The following is a 14,656-nucleotide window of genomic DNA, read 5'->3' on the forward strand; positions in this document are numbered from 1 at the left end:
ATTTTATTTTTTCTTCATACTTATTTAACTAATTATGTGACTTCTGAAGGCAATTGGTTGCACCAGATCTTATTTAGGGGCTTCATAGCAAAGGGGGTGAATACATATGTACGCACCACTTTTCCGTTATTTATTTTTTAGAATTTTTGAAACTAGTTATTTTTTTCATTTCACTTCACCGATTTGGACTATTTTGTGTGTGTCCATTACATGAAATCCAAATAAAAATCAATTTAAATTACAGGTTGTAATGCAACAAAATAGGAAAAACGCCAAGAGGGATGAATACTTTTGCAAGGCACTGTACCTCACAAAACGTGTTGTCAGACGAAGACATGTATCATATTCCTCTCAAGCCAGAGGAAGTAGTTGTTGCTAAATATTACCTCTAAAAAAAGAAAGATGCCACTTCTGACATGTCCTGTGTGTATAAACTGTTAGACCCTGATATGTTCCCATCACTGAAGGCAATCATACAGGTCGCGCTGACCATCCCAGTTAGCAGCTGCAGCTGTGAGAGGTCTTTCAGACCATCCCAGTTAGCAGCTGCAGCTGTGAGAGGTCTTTCAGACCATCCCAGTTAGCAGCTGCAGCTGTGAGAGGTCTTTCAGACCATCCCAGTTAGCAGCTGCAGCTGTGAGAGGTCTTTCAGTGCTTTAAGACGTCTACATACCTGGTTTAGGAGCACAATGAACCAAGATAGAATGCATCACCTGGCTGTCATGACAATTGACAAAGATATACTAACAGGCTTGGGAAAGAGTGAAGTCATAGACAGGTTTGCACAGCTGACAAATAGGCAATATAGCTTGAAGCTACCCTCAACAGGAAAGTAGCTTGAAGCTACCCTCAACAGGAAAGTAGCTTGAAGCTGCCCTCAACAGGAAGGTAGCTTGAAGCTACCCTCAACAGGAAAGCAGCTTGAAGCTACCCTCAACAGGAAAGCAGCTTGAAGCTGCCCTCAACAGGAAAGCAGCTTGAAGCTACCCTCAACAGGAAAGCAGCTTGAAGCTGCCCTCAACAGGAAAGTAGCTTGAAGCTGCCCTCAACAGGAAAGTAGCTTGAAGCTGCCCTCAACAGGAAAGTAGCTTGAAGCTGCCCTCAACAGGAAAGTAGCTTGAAGCTGCCCTCAACAGGAAAGCAGCTTGAAGCTGCCCTCAACAGGAAAGTAGCTCTGTGTCCCCCCACTCTACAGTTATAATACAAGCCTACTGCTAATGTGAGTTTACACAGTTCCAACAAAAGGATGGCAGCCTGCCCAATCCTGCTATATTGCACGTAACCAGAACATTATTTCATGTAAAACATTAATTTGTGATCTAGGCTGCTCCCTTTGGATTATGTTGGAACTGCACAGTGTGCACAGCATGACAAACTCACATTAGTTAGCGGTAACGTGACCAACATCAACATGAGGCTTTAAAAAAAATTTGCCAATCAAATATTGTGCATGGTTTATGAAAACATTGCAACAAAATAATGATACCAATACTTTTCAAAAATGTTTCTTCATGGAAAATGACCATTAGTTATGCACTTGTAATTTGTATTGCTAGTAGATTTGTATTATTAACAGTAGCTACGCAATTACCTAACACCATATTCCATTGGTTTACTGACCACAACCCATTTAATTAATATTAAGAAGTGTTATGATTGTACATTTTATAATAACCCTCCCCTGGACTTCCTGGAACCGCGCAGGGCTTTGTGGGGAACCGCGCAGGGCTTTGTGGGGCTTGTTTACTTTACAACCAAGAGACGCCGGTCAACTCGGGAGCTGCTAGCCCGATATGAGATGTGATGGTTTGGAGGAAAATAAACGCGTTTTGTGAAAAAACAAAATGGAAATTCACATACTGCCAAGTTTGCTGGTGTTGTCTTTCATAGCTACCGCTTTCGGCGATGGTAAGTCACGACAACATATCCCCGAGCTAGCTAACGTTGCTCGGTTAGCTAACGTTAGCTTAGCCAGTTGTGTTGTTAGGAAGCTAGCCAGTGTGAGCTGTGCGTCCCCCGCGGACGGTGGTCTCAGAGCCGCGTAACTATCACGTCTCAGCGCCTGTGGACTATGATTTACGCGTTAATATGTGTGTCCCTCCAGGTGGTGAGCTGACGTTAGTTCAGGAGTTGTCTTCCAAGCCGGCCCAGAAGCTGTCTAGATACGGTTGGTATGGCAACATCAGGCTGACCATGTTCCGTATCCCGGACGACACCGTCGCCGCCCGCTGGCTGTTCACTGTAACCAGGGGCAGCGGTTTCCACTGTGGAACACACAACGTCACCATGTAAGTCTATGACAATAATGCTTCCTTTCTGTTGTTTGCAATGTTGAGTGGACAATCAGGCACTAAAGCTCAGTGCTGCTCATTGCTCAACGATGACAACTCTGTGAACTTGGTCTAGAGATGTGGCTAGTGGCACTAATAGAATCAGCAGTTCTGTTATTACCTCTCTCTGTCTTTGGGGGGCAACACATCACAGCCTGTCTCTACCTGCAATAACATGTTTCTACTCAGTGTTCTCTATCTAACCCTCCACCTCTCCATCCCTCTCTTCCTTCTCCCTCCCTCATCTATCCCTCCCTCCCTCCCTCTTATATCCCTCCCTCCCTCCCTCCCTCCCTGCTCCCTCATCTATCCCTCCCTCCCTCCCTCCCTCCCTCCCTCCCTCCCTCCCTCCCTCCCTCCCTCCCTCCCTCCCTCCTCCTCCCTCCCCCCTCCACCCTCCCTCCCTCCCTCCCTCCCTCCCTCCAGTTCCATGAGTTGGGGAGCTCCTCCAGTCATCGACCCAGTAGGACGGGTGTTTCCTAACAACACGGTGACAACATCAGTCCTCTCATTTATCCTTCCTGTGACATCATCACAAAGCAACATGACCTTTAACCTCTCTAACCCCGCCCCCGGAGACTGGTACCTGGCGGCTCACCTGCCCCAAGACGATGGACGCATCGAACACAAGGTGAGGAGTTTGTGTGTGTGTGTGTGTGTGTGTGTGTGTGTGTTTATAATGTGTGTGTATTGTGTGTGTAGGGCTTCCCGTCCTGCTCCTACTACTTCCAGCCCCAGCTGTCAGTCAGGAGAGCAGTGGACACACCCATCCTGCAGGCCACGCCCCTAACCCAGACCGCCTCCCCCGACAGACCAGCACTACTCAAGTAAGGAGCTAACCAAGCTAGTGGTCAGAGAGAGGTCTGGGTTAACCCTAACCCTAACCCTAACCCACCAAGCTAGTGGACAGAGAGAGGTCTGGGTTAACCCTAACCCTAACCCACCAAGCTAGTGGTCAGAGAGAGGTCTGGGTTAACCCTAACCCTAACCCACCAAGCTAGTGGTCAGAGAGAGGTCTGGGTTAACCCTAACCCTAACCCTAACCCACCAAGCTAGTGGACAGAGAGAGGTCTGGGTTAACCCTAACCCTAACCCACCAAGCTAGTGGTCAGAGAGAGGTCTGGGTTAACCCTAACCCTAACCCTAACCCACCAAGCTAGTGGACAGAGAGAGGTCTGGGTTAACCCTAACCCTAACCCACCAAGCTAGTGGACAGAGAGAGGTCTGGGTTAACCCTAACCCTAACCATAACCCACCAAGCTAGTGGTCAGAGAGAGGTCTGGGTTAACCCTAACCCTAACCCACCAAGCTAGTGGACAGAGAGAGGTCTGGGTTAACCCTAACCCTAACCCTAACCCACCAAGCTAGTGGACAGAGAGAGGTCTGGGTTAACCCTAACCCTAACCCTAACCCTAACCCACCAAGCTAGTGGACAGAGAGAGGTCTGGGTTAACCCTAACCCTAACCCTAACCCACCAAGCTAGTGGACAGAGAGAGGTCTGGGTTAACCCTAACCCTAACCCTAACCCACCAAGCTAGTGGTCAGAGAGAGGTCTGGGTTAACCCTAACCCTAACCCACCAAGCTAGTGGACAGAGAGAGGTCTGGGTTAACCCTAACCCTAACCCTAACCCTAACCCTAACCCTAACCCACCAAGCTAGTGGTCAGAGAGAGGTCTGGGTTAACCCTAACCCTAACCCACCAAGCTAGTGGACAGAGAGAGGTCTGGGTTAACCCTAACCCTAACCCTAACCCTAACCCACCAAGCTAGTGGTCAGAGAGAGGTCTGGGTTAACCCTAACCCTAACCCTAACCCTAACCCACCAAGCTAGTGGTCAGAGAGAGGTCTGGGTTAACCCTAACCCTAACCCTAACCCACCAAGCTAGTGGTCAGAGAGAGGTCTGGGTTAACCCTAACCCTAACCCTAACCCACCAAGCTAGTGGACAGAGAGAGGTCTGGGTTCACTTCTAAAATGACATGTATTGTCTGCCCAACCATGTACTTAAACCATGACTAGCTATGATGCCAATATTTAATGATATAGCTCCCGTTTGGCTAATGTCTCTTCTGTCAACCTTTGATCACGGTTCCCTCAGGACTTACAGTTGGAAAGTTTCAACTGGATGCAACCAAGTTGGAGATGAGTTGCAGGGGGATGTTTCACAAAGCAATCAAGAAGCAACTGCGTTGTATGCAACGCCAGCTTTAGAGAGCAATGAGGAAGAGATGTGACCAGTCGGGCATCATGATAAAAACCAGTCACACCTGAAAGTCTGTCTACTGCAGTCTAACAACCCAGCTAGCACATTCGGGAAGTTGTGGGAATGTATGTTTTTGGTTTCACATTGGTTGTGGGAACAAAGCCATACGTTTCAATAACACTGCTAGCTTATTTTGGGTTAACTGTTTTGAACTCCAAGCACTGATAAAGTAGGACCATGGGCATTGATTTGCTTAGGCATTAATCATGCAAACAGTTCATTTTTTATTTATTTATTGTGACACGGCGTCAGTGAGATTTGAACCTATGATCTTCTGTTCTCTAGCCCTGGAATTAGTCCACTGCGCCACCAGGATGGATCTAGCATGCCATATTTTCTTATCATACAAAGCTGTTGATTCAAACACTATTAAGATCAGCTGTGGCCAGTGAGTGGGCGTGGCCAACACACCTACCTGAACACACTTAACAAGATAGAGGAGAGAGAGAGAGTTTTGTTGACGCTGAGAACGGAAAGTATATATTTTTAAATAACATTCCTAGAACGTTCTTTGAACGTTACTAAAGTTTTCTTGTGGTTTTTATGGAAGGTTTTCTTCCTGTTCTGATAATGGAATGTAGAGCTAATTGATGTTAAAGGCCAATACAGGCAAAACTATATAGATATAGATCTATATAGATATACAGGACCAGTCAAGTCTGGACACACCTACTCATTCAAGGGTTTTTCTTTATTTTTACTATTTTCTACATTGTAGAATAATAGTGAAGACATCAAAACTATAAAATAACACATATGGAATCATGTAGTAACCAAAAAAGTGTTAAACAAATCAAAATATATTTTATATTTGAGATTCTTCAAACAGCCACCCTTTGCCTTGATGACAGCTTTGCACACTCTTGGCATTCTCTCAACCAGCTTCACCTGGAATGCTTTTCCAACAGTCTTGAAGGAGTTCCCACATATGCTTAGTACTTGTTCGCTGTTTCCCATCACTCTGCCGTCTGATTCATCCCAAACCATCTCAATTGGGTTGAGGTCGGGGGATTGTGGAGGCCAGGTCATCTGATGCAGCACTCCATCACTCTCCTTCTTGGTAAAATAGCCCTTACACAGCCTGTAGGTGTGTTGGGCCATTGTCCTGTTGAAAAACAAATGATAGTCCCACTAAGCCCAAACCAGATGGGATGGCGTATCGCTGCAGATCACAGACAGTGTCACCAGCAAAGCACCCCCACACCATAACACCTCCTCCTCCATGCTTTACGGTGGGAACTACACATGCAGAGATCATCCGTTCACCCACTCCGCGTCTCACAAAGACACAGCGGTTTGAACCAAAAATCTCAAATTTGGACTCTTAAAAATTAAAAATAATGTATGCACTCACTAACTGTAAGTTGCTCTGGATAAGAGCGTCTGCTAAATGACTAAAATGTAAATGTAAAATGTAATATCGCTTGAAGGATTTTGCGACTGCACTTGAAGAAACTTTCAAAGTTCTTGAAATGTTCCGCATTGACTGACCTTCATGTTTTAAAGTAATGATGGACTGTAATTTCTCTTTGCTTATTTGAGCTGTTCTTGCCATATTATGGAATTGGTATCTTACCAAATAGGGCTATCTTCTGTATACCCCCCCTACCTTGTCACAACACAACTGATTAGCTCAAACGCATTAAGAAGGAAATAAATTCCACAAATGAACTTTTAACAAGGCACACCTGTTAATTGAAATGCATTCCAGGTGACTACCTCATGAAGCTGGTTGAGAGAATGCCAAGAGTGTGCAAAGCTGTCATCAAGGCAAAGGGTGGCTATTTGAAGAATCTCAAATATAAAATACATTTTGATTTGTTTAACACTTTTTTTGGTTACTACATGATTCCATAAGTGTTATTTCATAGTTTTGATGTCTTCACTATTATTCTGCAATGTAGAAAATAGTAAAAATAACGAAAAACCCGGGAATGAGTAGGTGTGTCCAAACTTTTGACTGGTACTGTATATCCACACTATGAGGTTGGAATAATACTGTGACATTGTGAACATGATGATAATACCTTTTTAGTAATAATAAATAATTAGTCTGTCTGGTCCTGTATATCCACACTATGAGGTTGGAATAATACTGGGACATTGTGAACATGATGATAAAACCTTTTTAGTAATAATAAATAATTAGTCTGTCTGGTCCTGTATATCCACACTATGAGGTTGGAATAATACTGGGACATTGTGAACATGATGATAAAACCTTTTTAGTAATAATAAATAATTAGTCTGTCTGGTACTGTATATCCACACTATGAGGTTGGAATAATACTGGGACATTGTGAACATGATGATAATACCTTTAGTCTGTCTGGTCCTGTATATCCACACTATGAGGTTGGAATAATACTGGGACATTGTGAACATGATGATAATACCTTTTTAGTAATAATAAATAATTAGTCTGTCTGGTCCTGTATATCCACACTATGAGGTTGGAATAATACTGGGACATTGTGAACATGATGATAAAACCTTTTTAGTAATAATAAATAATTAGTCTGTCTGGTCCTGTATATCCACACTATGAGGTTGGAATAATACTGGGACATTGTGAACATGATGAAAATACCTTTTTAGTAATAATAAATAATTAGTCTGTCTGGTACTGTATATCCACACTATGAGGTTGGAATAATACTGGGACATTGTGAACATGATGATAATACCTTTAGTCTGTCTGGTACTGTATATCCACACTATGAGGTTGGAATAATACTGGGACATTGTGAACATGATGATAAAACCTTTTTAGTAATAATAAATAATTAGTCTGTCTGGTCCTGTATATCCACACTATGAGGTTGGAATAATACTGGGACATTGTGAACATGATGATAAAACCTTTTTAGTAATAATAAATAATTAGTCTGTCTGGTACTGTATATCCACACTATGAGGTTGGAATAATACTGGGACATTGTGAACATGATGATAATACCTTTTTAGTAATAATAAATAATTAGTCTGTCTGGTACTGTATATCCACACTATGAGGTTGGAATAATACTGGGACATTGTGAACATGATGATAATACCTTTAGTCTGTCTGGTCCTGTATATCCACACTATGAGGTTGGAATAATACTGTGACATTGTGAACATGATGATAATACCTTTAGTCTGTCTGGTACTGTATATCCACACTATGAGGTTGGAATAATACTGGGACATTGTGAACATGATGATAAAACCTTTTTAGTAATAATAAATAATTAGTCTGTCTGGTCCTGTATATCCACACTATGAGGTTGGAATAATACTGTGACATTGTGAACATGATGATAAAACCTTTTTAGTAATAATAAATAATTAGTCTGTCTGGTCCTGTATATCCACACTATGAGGTTGGAATAATACTGGGACATTGTGAACATGATGATAATACCTTTTTAGTAATAATAAATAATTAGTCTGTCTGGTCCTGTATATCCACACTATGAGGTTGGAATAATACTGGGACATTGTGAACATGATGATAAAACCTTTTTAGTAATAATAAATAATTAGTCTGTCTGGTCCTGTATATCCACACTATGAGGTTGGAATAATACTGGGACATTGTGAACATGATGATAATGATGATAATGATGATAAAACCTTTTTAGTGTAAGGGCTGTTTGGAAAGACTGCCTGGAATGTCAGCCGGTTTTGGTGGGAGGGAGTTTTGGCCTGCCTGGTGACATCACCATGCGGTAAATTAGTCAATAGACTCAGACCACTCCCAGACATTCCATAGCTAAATTCTTGCTTGAGAAATAGCTTTTGCTAAGAAGCTATTTTTGTTTATTTTTAACCATTTTAATTGAAAACAATCCCAGTAAGGTACTTAATTGTGTTAGGTTCTAAATTCTGGTCCAAATCCAGTCAGACACCAAAAGGAGCTCAAACTAGAGTTATTCACCACTGGCTGTTGCAGCTGCAAAGCACATATATTTATACCTTCAGACTAGGCGTAGTCACCTCCTTCATTCTAGGATAAACAATTCCTCTCTCTTGCTGAGCAACAACTGAGTCTGTTTCTCTTATTGGTGTTGTGGCCCAGCCTGAGTCCAGGACCTTCATAGTCCTCTGTGCCTCTCTCAGGTCTTCTTATCAGTCAGGAGAGGCCTGAGTCCAGGACCTTCATAGTCCTCTGTGCCTCTCTCAGGTCTTCTTATCAGTCAGGAGAGGCCTGAGTCCAGGACCTTCATAGTCCTCTGTGCCTCTCATAGGTCTTCTTATCAGTCAGGAGAGGCCTGAGTCCAGAACCTTCATAGTCCTCTGTGCCTCTCACAGGTCTTCTTATCAGTCAGGAGAGGCCTGAGTCCAGAACCTTCATAGTCCTCTGTGCCTCTCAGGTCTTCTTATCAGTCAGGAGAGGCCTGAGTCCAGGACGTTCATAGTCCTCTGTGCCTCTCACAGGTCTTCTTATCAGTCAGGAGAGGCCTGAGTCCAGAACCTTCATAGTCCTCTGTGCCTCTCAGGACTTCTTATCAGTCAGGAGAGGCCTGAGTCCAGAACCTTCATAGTCCTCTGTGCCTCTCTCAGGTCTTCTTATCAGTCAGGAGAGGCCTGAGTCCTCTGTGCCTCTCAGGTCTTCTTATCAGTCAGGAGAGGCCTGAGTCCAGAACCTTCATAGTCCTCTGTGCCTCTCTCAGGTCTTCTTATCAGTCAGGAGAGGCCTGAGTCCAGAACCTTCATAGTCCTCTGTGCCTCTCAGGTCTTCTTATCAGTCAGGAGAGGCCTGAGTCCAGAACCTTCATAGTCCTCTGTGCCTCTCTCAGGTCTTCTTATCAGTCAGGAGAGGCCTGAGTCCTCTGTGCCTCTCAGGTCTTCTTATCAGTCAGGAGAGGCCTGAGTCCAGGACCTTCATAGTCCTCTGTGCCTCTCTCAGGTCTTCTTATCAGTCAGGAGAGGCCTGAGTCCAGGACCTTCATAGTCCTCTGTGCCTCTCAGGTCTTCTTATCAGTCAGGAGAGGCCTGAGTCCAGAACCTTCATAGTCCTCTGTGCCTCTCAGGTCTTCTTATCAGTCAGGAGAGGCCTGAGTCCAGAACCTTCATAGTCCTCTGTGCCTCTCACAGGTCTTCTTATCAGTCAGGAGAGGCCTGAGTCCTCTGTGCCTCTCACAGGTCTTCTTATCAGTCAGGAGAGGCCTGAGTCCAGAACCTTCATAGTCCTCTGTGCCTCTCAGGACTTCTTATCAGTCAGGAGAGGCCGGAGTCCAGGACCGTCATAGTCCTCTGTGCCTCACAGGTCTTCTTATCAGTCAGGAGAGGCCTGAGTCCTCTGTGCTTCTCAGGTCTTCTTATCAGTCAGGAGAGGCCTGAGTCCAGAACCTTCATAGTCCTCTGTGCCTCTCTCAGGTCTTCTTATTAGTCAGGAGAGGCCTGAGTCCAGGACCTCATAGTCCTCTGTGCCTCTCAGGTCTTCTTATCAGTCAGGAGAGGCCTGAGTCCAGAACCTTCATAGTCCTCTGTGCCTCTCTCAGGTCTTCTTATCAGTCAGGAGAGGCCTGAGTCCAGAACCTTCATAGTCCTATGTGCCTCTCACAGGTCTTCTTATCAGTCAGGAGAGGCCTGAGTCCTCTGTGCCTCTCAGGTCTTCTTATCAGTCAGGAGAGGCCTGAGTCCAGAACCTTCATAGTCCTCTGTGCCTCTCTCAGGTCTTCTTATCAGTCAGGAGAGGCCTGAGTCCAGAACCTTCATAGTCCTCTGTGCCTCTCAGGTCTTCTTATCAGTCAGGAGAGGCCTGAGTCCAGAACCTTCATAGTCCTCTGTGCCTCTCTCAGGTCTTCTTATCAGTCAGGAGAGGCCTGAGTCCTCTGTGCCTCTCAGGTCTTCTTATCAGTCAGGAGAGGCCTGAGTCCAGAACCTTCATAGTCCTCTGTGCCTCTCTCAGGTCGTCTTATCAGTCAGGAGAGGCCTGAGTCCTCTGTGCCTCTCAGGTCTTCTTATCAGTCAGGAGAGGCCTGAGTCCTCTGTGCCTCTCAGGTCTTCTTATCAGTCAGGAGAGGCCTGAGTCCAGAACCTTCATAGTCCTCTGTGCCTCTCTCAGGTCTTCTTATCAGTCAGGAGAGGCCTGAGTCCAGAACCTTCATAGTCCTCTGTGCCTCTCAGGTCTTCTTATCAGTCAGGAGAGGCCTGAGTCCAGAACCTTCATAGTCATCTGTGCCTCTCTCAGGTCTTCTTATCAGTCAGGAGAGGCCTGAGTCCAGAACCTTCATAGTCCTCTGTGCCTCTCAGGACTTCTTATCAGTCAGGAGAGGCCTGAGTCCAGGACCGTCATAGTCCTCTGTGCCTCACAGGTCTTCTTATCAGTCAGGAGAGGCCTGAGTCCAGGACCTTCATAGTCCTCTGTGCCTCTCACAGGTCTTCTTATCAGCCAGGAGAGGCCTGAGTCCAGAACCTTCATAGTCCTCTGTGCCTCTCTCAGGTCTTCTTATCAGTCAGGAGAGGCCTGAGTCCTCTGTGCCTCTCAGGTCTTCTTATCAGTCAGGAGAGGCCTGAGTCCAGAACCTTCATAGTCCTCTGTGCCTCTCTCAGGTCTTCTTATCAGTCAGGAGAGGCCTGAGTCCAGAACCTTCATAGTCCTCTGTGCCTCTCAGGTCTTCTTATCAGTCAGGAGAGGCCTGAGTCCAGAACCTTCATAGTCATCTGTGCCTCTCTCAGGTCTTCTTATCAGTCAGGAGAGGCCTGAGTCCAGAACCTTCATAGTCCTCTGTGCCTCTCAGGACTTCTTATCAGTCAGGAGAGGCCTGAGTCCAGGACCGTCATAGTCCTCTGTGCCTCACAGGTCTTCTTATCAGTCAGGAGAGGCCTGAGTCCTCTGTGCTTCTCAGGTCTTCTTATCAGTCAGGAGAGGCCTGAGTCCAGAACCTTCATAGTCCTCTGTGCCTCTCTCAGGTCTTCTTATCAGTCAGGAGAGGCCTGAGTCCAGAACCTTCATAGTCCTCTGTGCCTCTCAGGTCTTCTTATCAGTCAGGAGAGGCCTGAGTCCAGAACCTTCATAGTCATCTGTGCCTCTCACAGGTCTTCTTATCAGTCAGGAGAGGCCTGAGTCCAGAACCTTCATAGTCCTCTGTGCCTCTCAGGTCTTCTTATCAGTCAGGAGAGGCCTGAGTCCAGGACCGTCATAGTCCTCTGTGCCTCACAGGTCTTCTTATCAGTCAGGAGAGGCCTGAGTCCTCTGTGCTTCTCAGGTCTTCTTATCAGTCAGGAGAGGCCTGAGTCCAGAACCTTCATAGTCCTCTGTGCCTCTCTCAGGTCTTCTTATCAGTCAGGAGAGGCCTGAGTCCTCTGTGCCTCTCTCAGGTCTTCTTATCAGTCAGGAGAGGCCTGAGTCCAGAACCTTCATAGTCCTCTGTGCCTCTCTCAGGTCTTCTTATCAGTCAGGAGAGGCCTGAGTCCTCTGTGCCTCTCTCAGGTCTTCTTATCAGTCAGGAGAGGCCTGAGTCCAGAACCTTCATAGTCCTCTGTGCCTCACAGGTCTTCTTATCAGTCAGGAGAGGCCTGAGTCCTCTGTGCCTCTCTCAGGTCTTCTTATCAGTCAGGAGAGGCCTGAGTCCAGAACCTTCATAGTCCTCTGTGCCTCTCTCAGGTCTTCTTATCAGTCAGGAGAGGCCTGAGTCCAGAACCTTCATAGTCCTCTGTGCCTCTCTCAGGTCTTCTTATCAGTCAGGAGAGGTGTTGAGTTATTGGGAGGACACATTCCTACAGTCTACTGCAGTCCACTAGATAATGACACTTCTCATACACAAGATCTGAAACCTAACACTACTTTCAATCTCTAAGAATATCTAAAACGGTATATTCATCTTAAGAGTATATAATGATATAAAACAGTGAAAGATATTAGACGGTGTTATAGAACTATCAGCTCTAACTCCACCCTTTTGAAATCATTCTTGCCTTCAGAGACACGCCCCCTTTGTACTTTCCCTCTGCCCAAATACCATTCACATACAGTGCTGTGAAAAAGGATTTGCCCCCTTTCTAATTTTCTCTACTTTTGCATATTTGTGATACTGAATGTTATCAGATCTTCAACCAAAACCTAATATTAGATAAAGGGAACATAAGTGAACAAATAACACAACAATTATATATTTATTTCATTTATTTCATAAACGATGTTATGCAACACCCAATGCCCCTGTGTGAAAAAGTAATTGCCCCCTTACACTCAATAACCGGTTGTGCCACCTTTAGCTGCAATGACTCCAACCAAATGCTTCCTGTAGTTGTTGATCAGTCTCTCCCGTCGCTGTGGAGGAATTTTGGCACACTCTTCCATGCGGAACTGCTTTAACTCCGTGACGTGTGGGTTTTCAAGCATGAACTGCTCGTTTCAAGTCCTGCCACAACATCTCAATTGGGATTAGGTCTGGACTTTGACTAGGCCATTCCAAAACTTCCAATTTGTTGTTTTTTAGCAATTTTCATGTAGACTTGATTGTGTGTTTTGGATCATTGTCTTGCTGCATGACCCAGCTGCGCTTCAGCTTCAGCTCACAGACGGATGGTCTGACATTCTCCTGTAGAATTCTCAAATGAAATAAATATATAATTGTTGTGTTATTTGTTCACTTATGTTCCCTTTATCTAATATTAGGTTTTGGTTGAAGATCTGATAACATTCAGTATCACAAATATGCAAAAGTAGAGAAAATTAGAAAGGGGGCAAATACTTTTTTACAGCACTGTATATGGACAAGCAATGACAGAGCGGCATGGACTAAGATACAGTAGAATAGTATAGAATACAGTACAGTGAGGGAAAAAAGTATTTGATCCCCTGCTGATTTTGTACGTTTGCCCATTAAAATGATAGACTGATCATTTCTTTTTCAGTGGGCAAACGTACAAAATCAGCAGGGGATCAAATACTTTTTTCCCTCACTGTATATACAGATGAGATGAGTAATGCAAGATATGTAAACACTATTAAAGTGACTAGTGTTCCATTTCTTAAAGTGGCCAGTGATTTCTAGTCTATGTCTATAGGCAGCAGCCTCTAATGTGCTAGTGATGGCTATTTAACAGTCTGATGGCCTTGAGATAGAAGCAGTTTTTCAGTCTCTCGGTCCCGGCTTTGATGCACCTGTACAGACCTCGCCTTCTGGATGATAGCGGGGTGAACAGGCAGTGGCTCGGGTGGATGATGTCCTTGATGATCTTTTTGGCCTTCCTGTGACATCGGGTGCTGTATGTGTCTTGGAGGGCGGGTAGTTTGCCCCCGGTGATGCATTGGGCAGATGGCACCACCCTCTGGAGAGCCCTGCGGTTGCGGGCGGTGCAGTTGCCGTACCAGGCGGTGATACAGCCCGACAGGATGCTCTCAATTGTGCATCTGTAAAAGTTTGTGAGGGTTTTAGGTGCCAAGCCAAATTTCTTCAGCCTCCTGAGGTTGAAGAGGCTCTGTTGCGCCTTCTTCACCACACTGTCTGTGTGGGTGGACCATTTCAGTTTGTCAGTGATGTGTATGCCAAGGAACTTGAAGCTTTCCACCTTCTCCACTGCGGTCCCATCGATGTGGATACGGGGGTGCACCCTCTGCTGTTTCCTGAAGTCCACGATCATCTCCTTTGTTTTGTTGACGTTGAGTGAGAGGTTATTTTCCTGGCACCACACTCCCAGAGCCCTCACCTCCTCCCTGTAGGCGGTCTCGTCATTGTTGGTAATCAGCCTACTACTGTTGTGCCGTCAGCGACTTCAGTTTGAGGGGTGCTTGGCCACGCAGTCATGGGTGAACAGGGAGGACAGGAGGGGTGCTTGGCCACGCAGTCATGGGTGAACAGGGAGGACAGGAGGGGTGCTTGGCCACGCAGTCATGGGTGAACAGGGAGGACAGGAGGGGTGCTTGGCCACGCAGTCATGGGTGAACAGGGAGGACAGGAGGGGTGCTTGGCCACGCAGTCATGGGTGAACAGGGAGGACAGGAGGGGTGCTTGGCCACGCAGTCATGGGTGAACAGGGAGGACAGGAGGGGTGCTTGGCCACGCAGTCATGGGTGAACAGGGAGGACAGGAGGGGGCTGAGCACGCACCCTTGTGGGGCCCCAGTG

The 14,656-nt window shown here is 45.7% G+C and overlaps 1 protein-coding gene across 2 annotated transcripts in view; it reads left to right on the plus strand.

Annotated features, from left to right (window-relative positions):
* Nucleotides 1–1,757: 1,757 nt before the first annotated feature.
* Nucleotides 1,758–14,656, plus strand: part of LOC311125382 (post-GPI attachment to proteins factor 6-like) — a 23,793-nt gene continuing 10,894 nt past the window's right edge. For both annotated transcript variants that reach the window (XM_084199430.1, XM_084199429.1), the window contains exons 1-4: nt 1,758–1,908; nt 2,105–2,288; nt 2,757–2,961; nt 3,033–3,157. In XM_084199430.1, the coding sequence (XP_084055556.1) occupies nt 1,845–1,908; nt 2,105–2,288; nt 2,757–2,961; nt 3,033–3,157 (578 nt within the window). In that variant the 5' untranslated portion in view covers nt 1,758–1,844. The remainder of the gene's footprint in view (nt 1,909–2,104; nt 2,289–2,756; nt 2,962–3,032; nt 3,158–14,656) is intronic.

Source organism: Coregonus lavaretus (genome assembly GCF_964263955.1).
Source record: "Coregonus lavaretus genome assembly, contig: HAP1_SCAFFOLD_357, whole genome shotgun sequence".
Lineage (NCBI taxonomy): Eukaryota > Metazoa > Chordata > Actinopteri > Salmoniformes > Salmonidae > Coregonus > Coregonus lavaretus.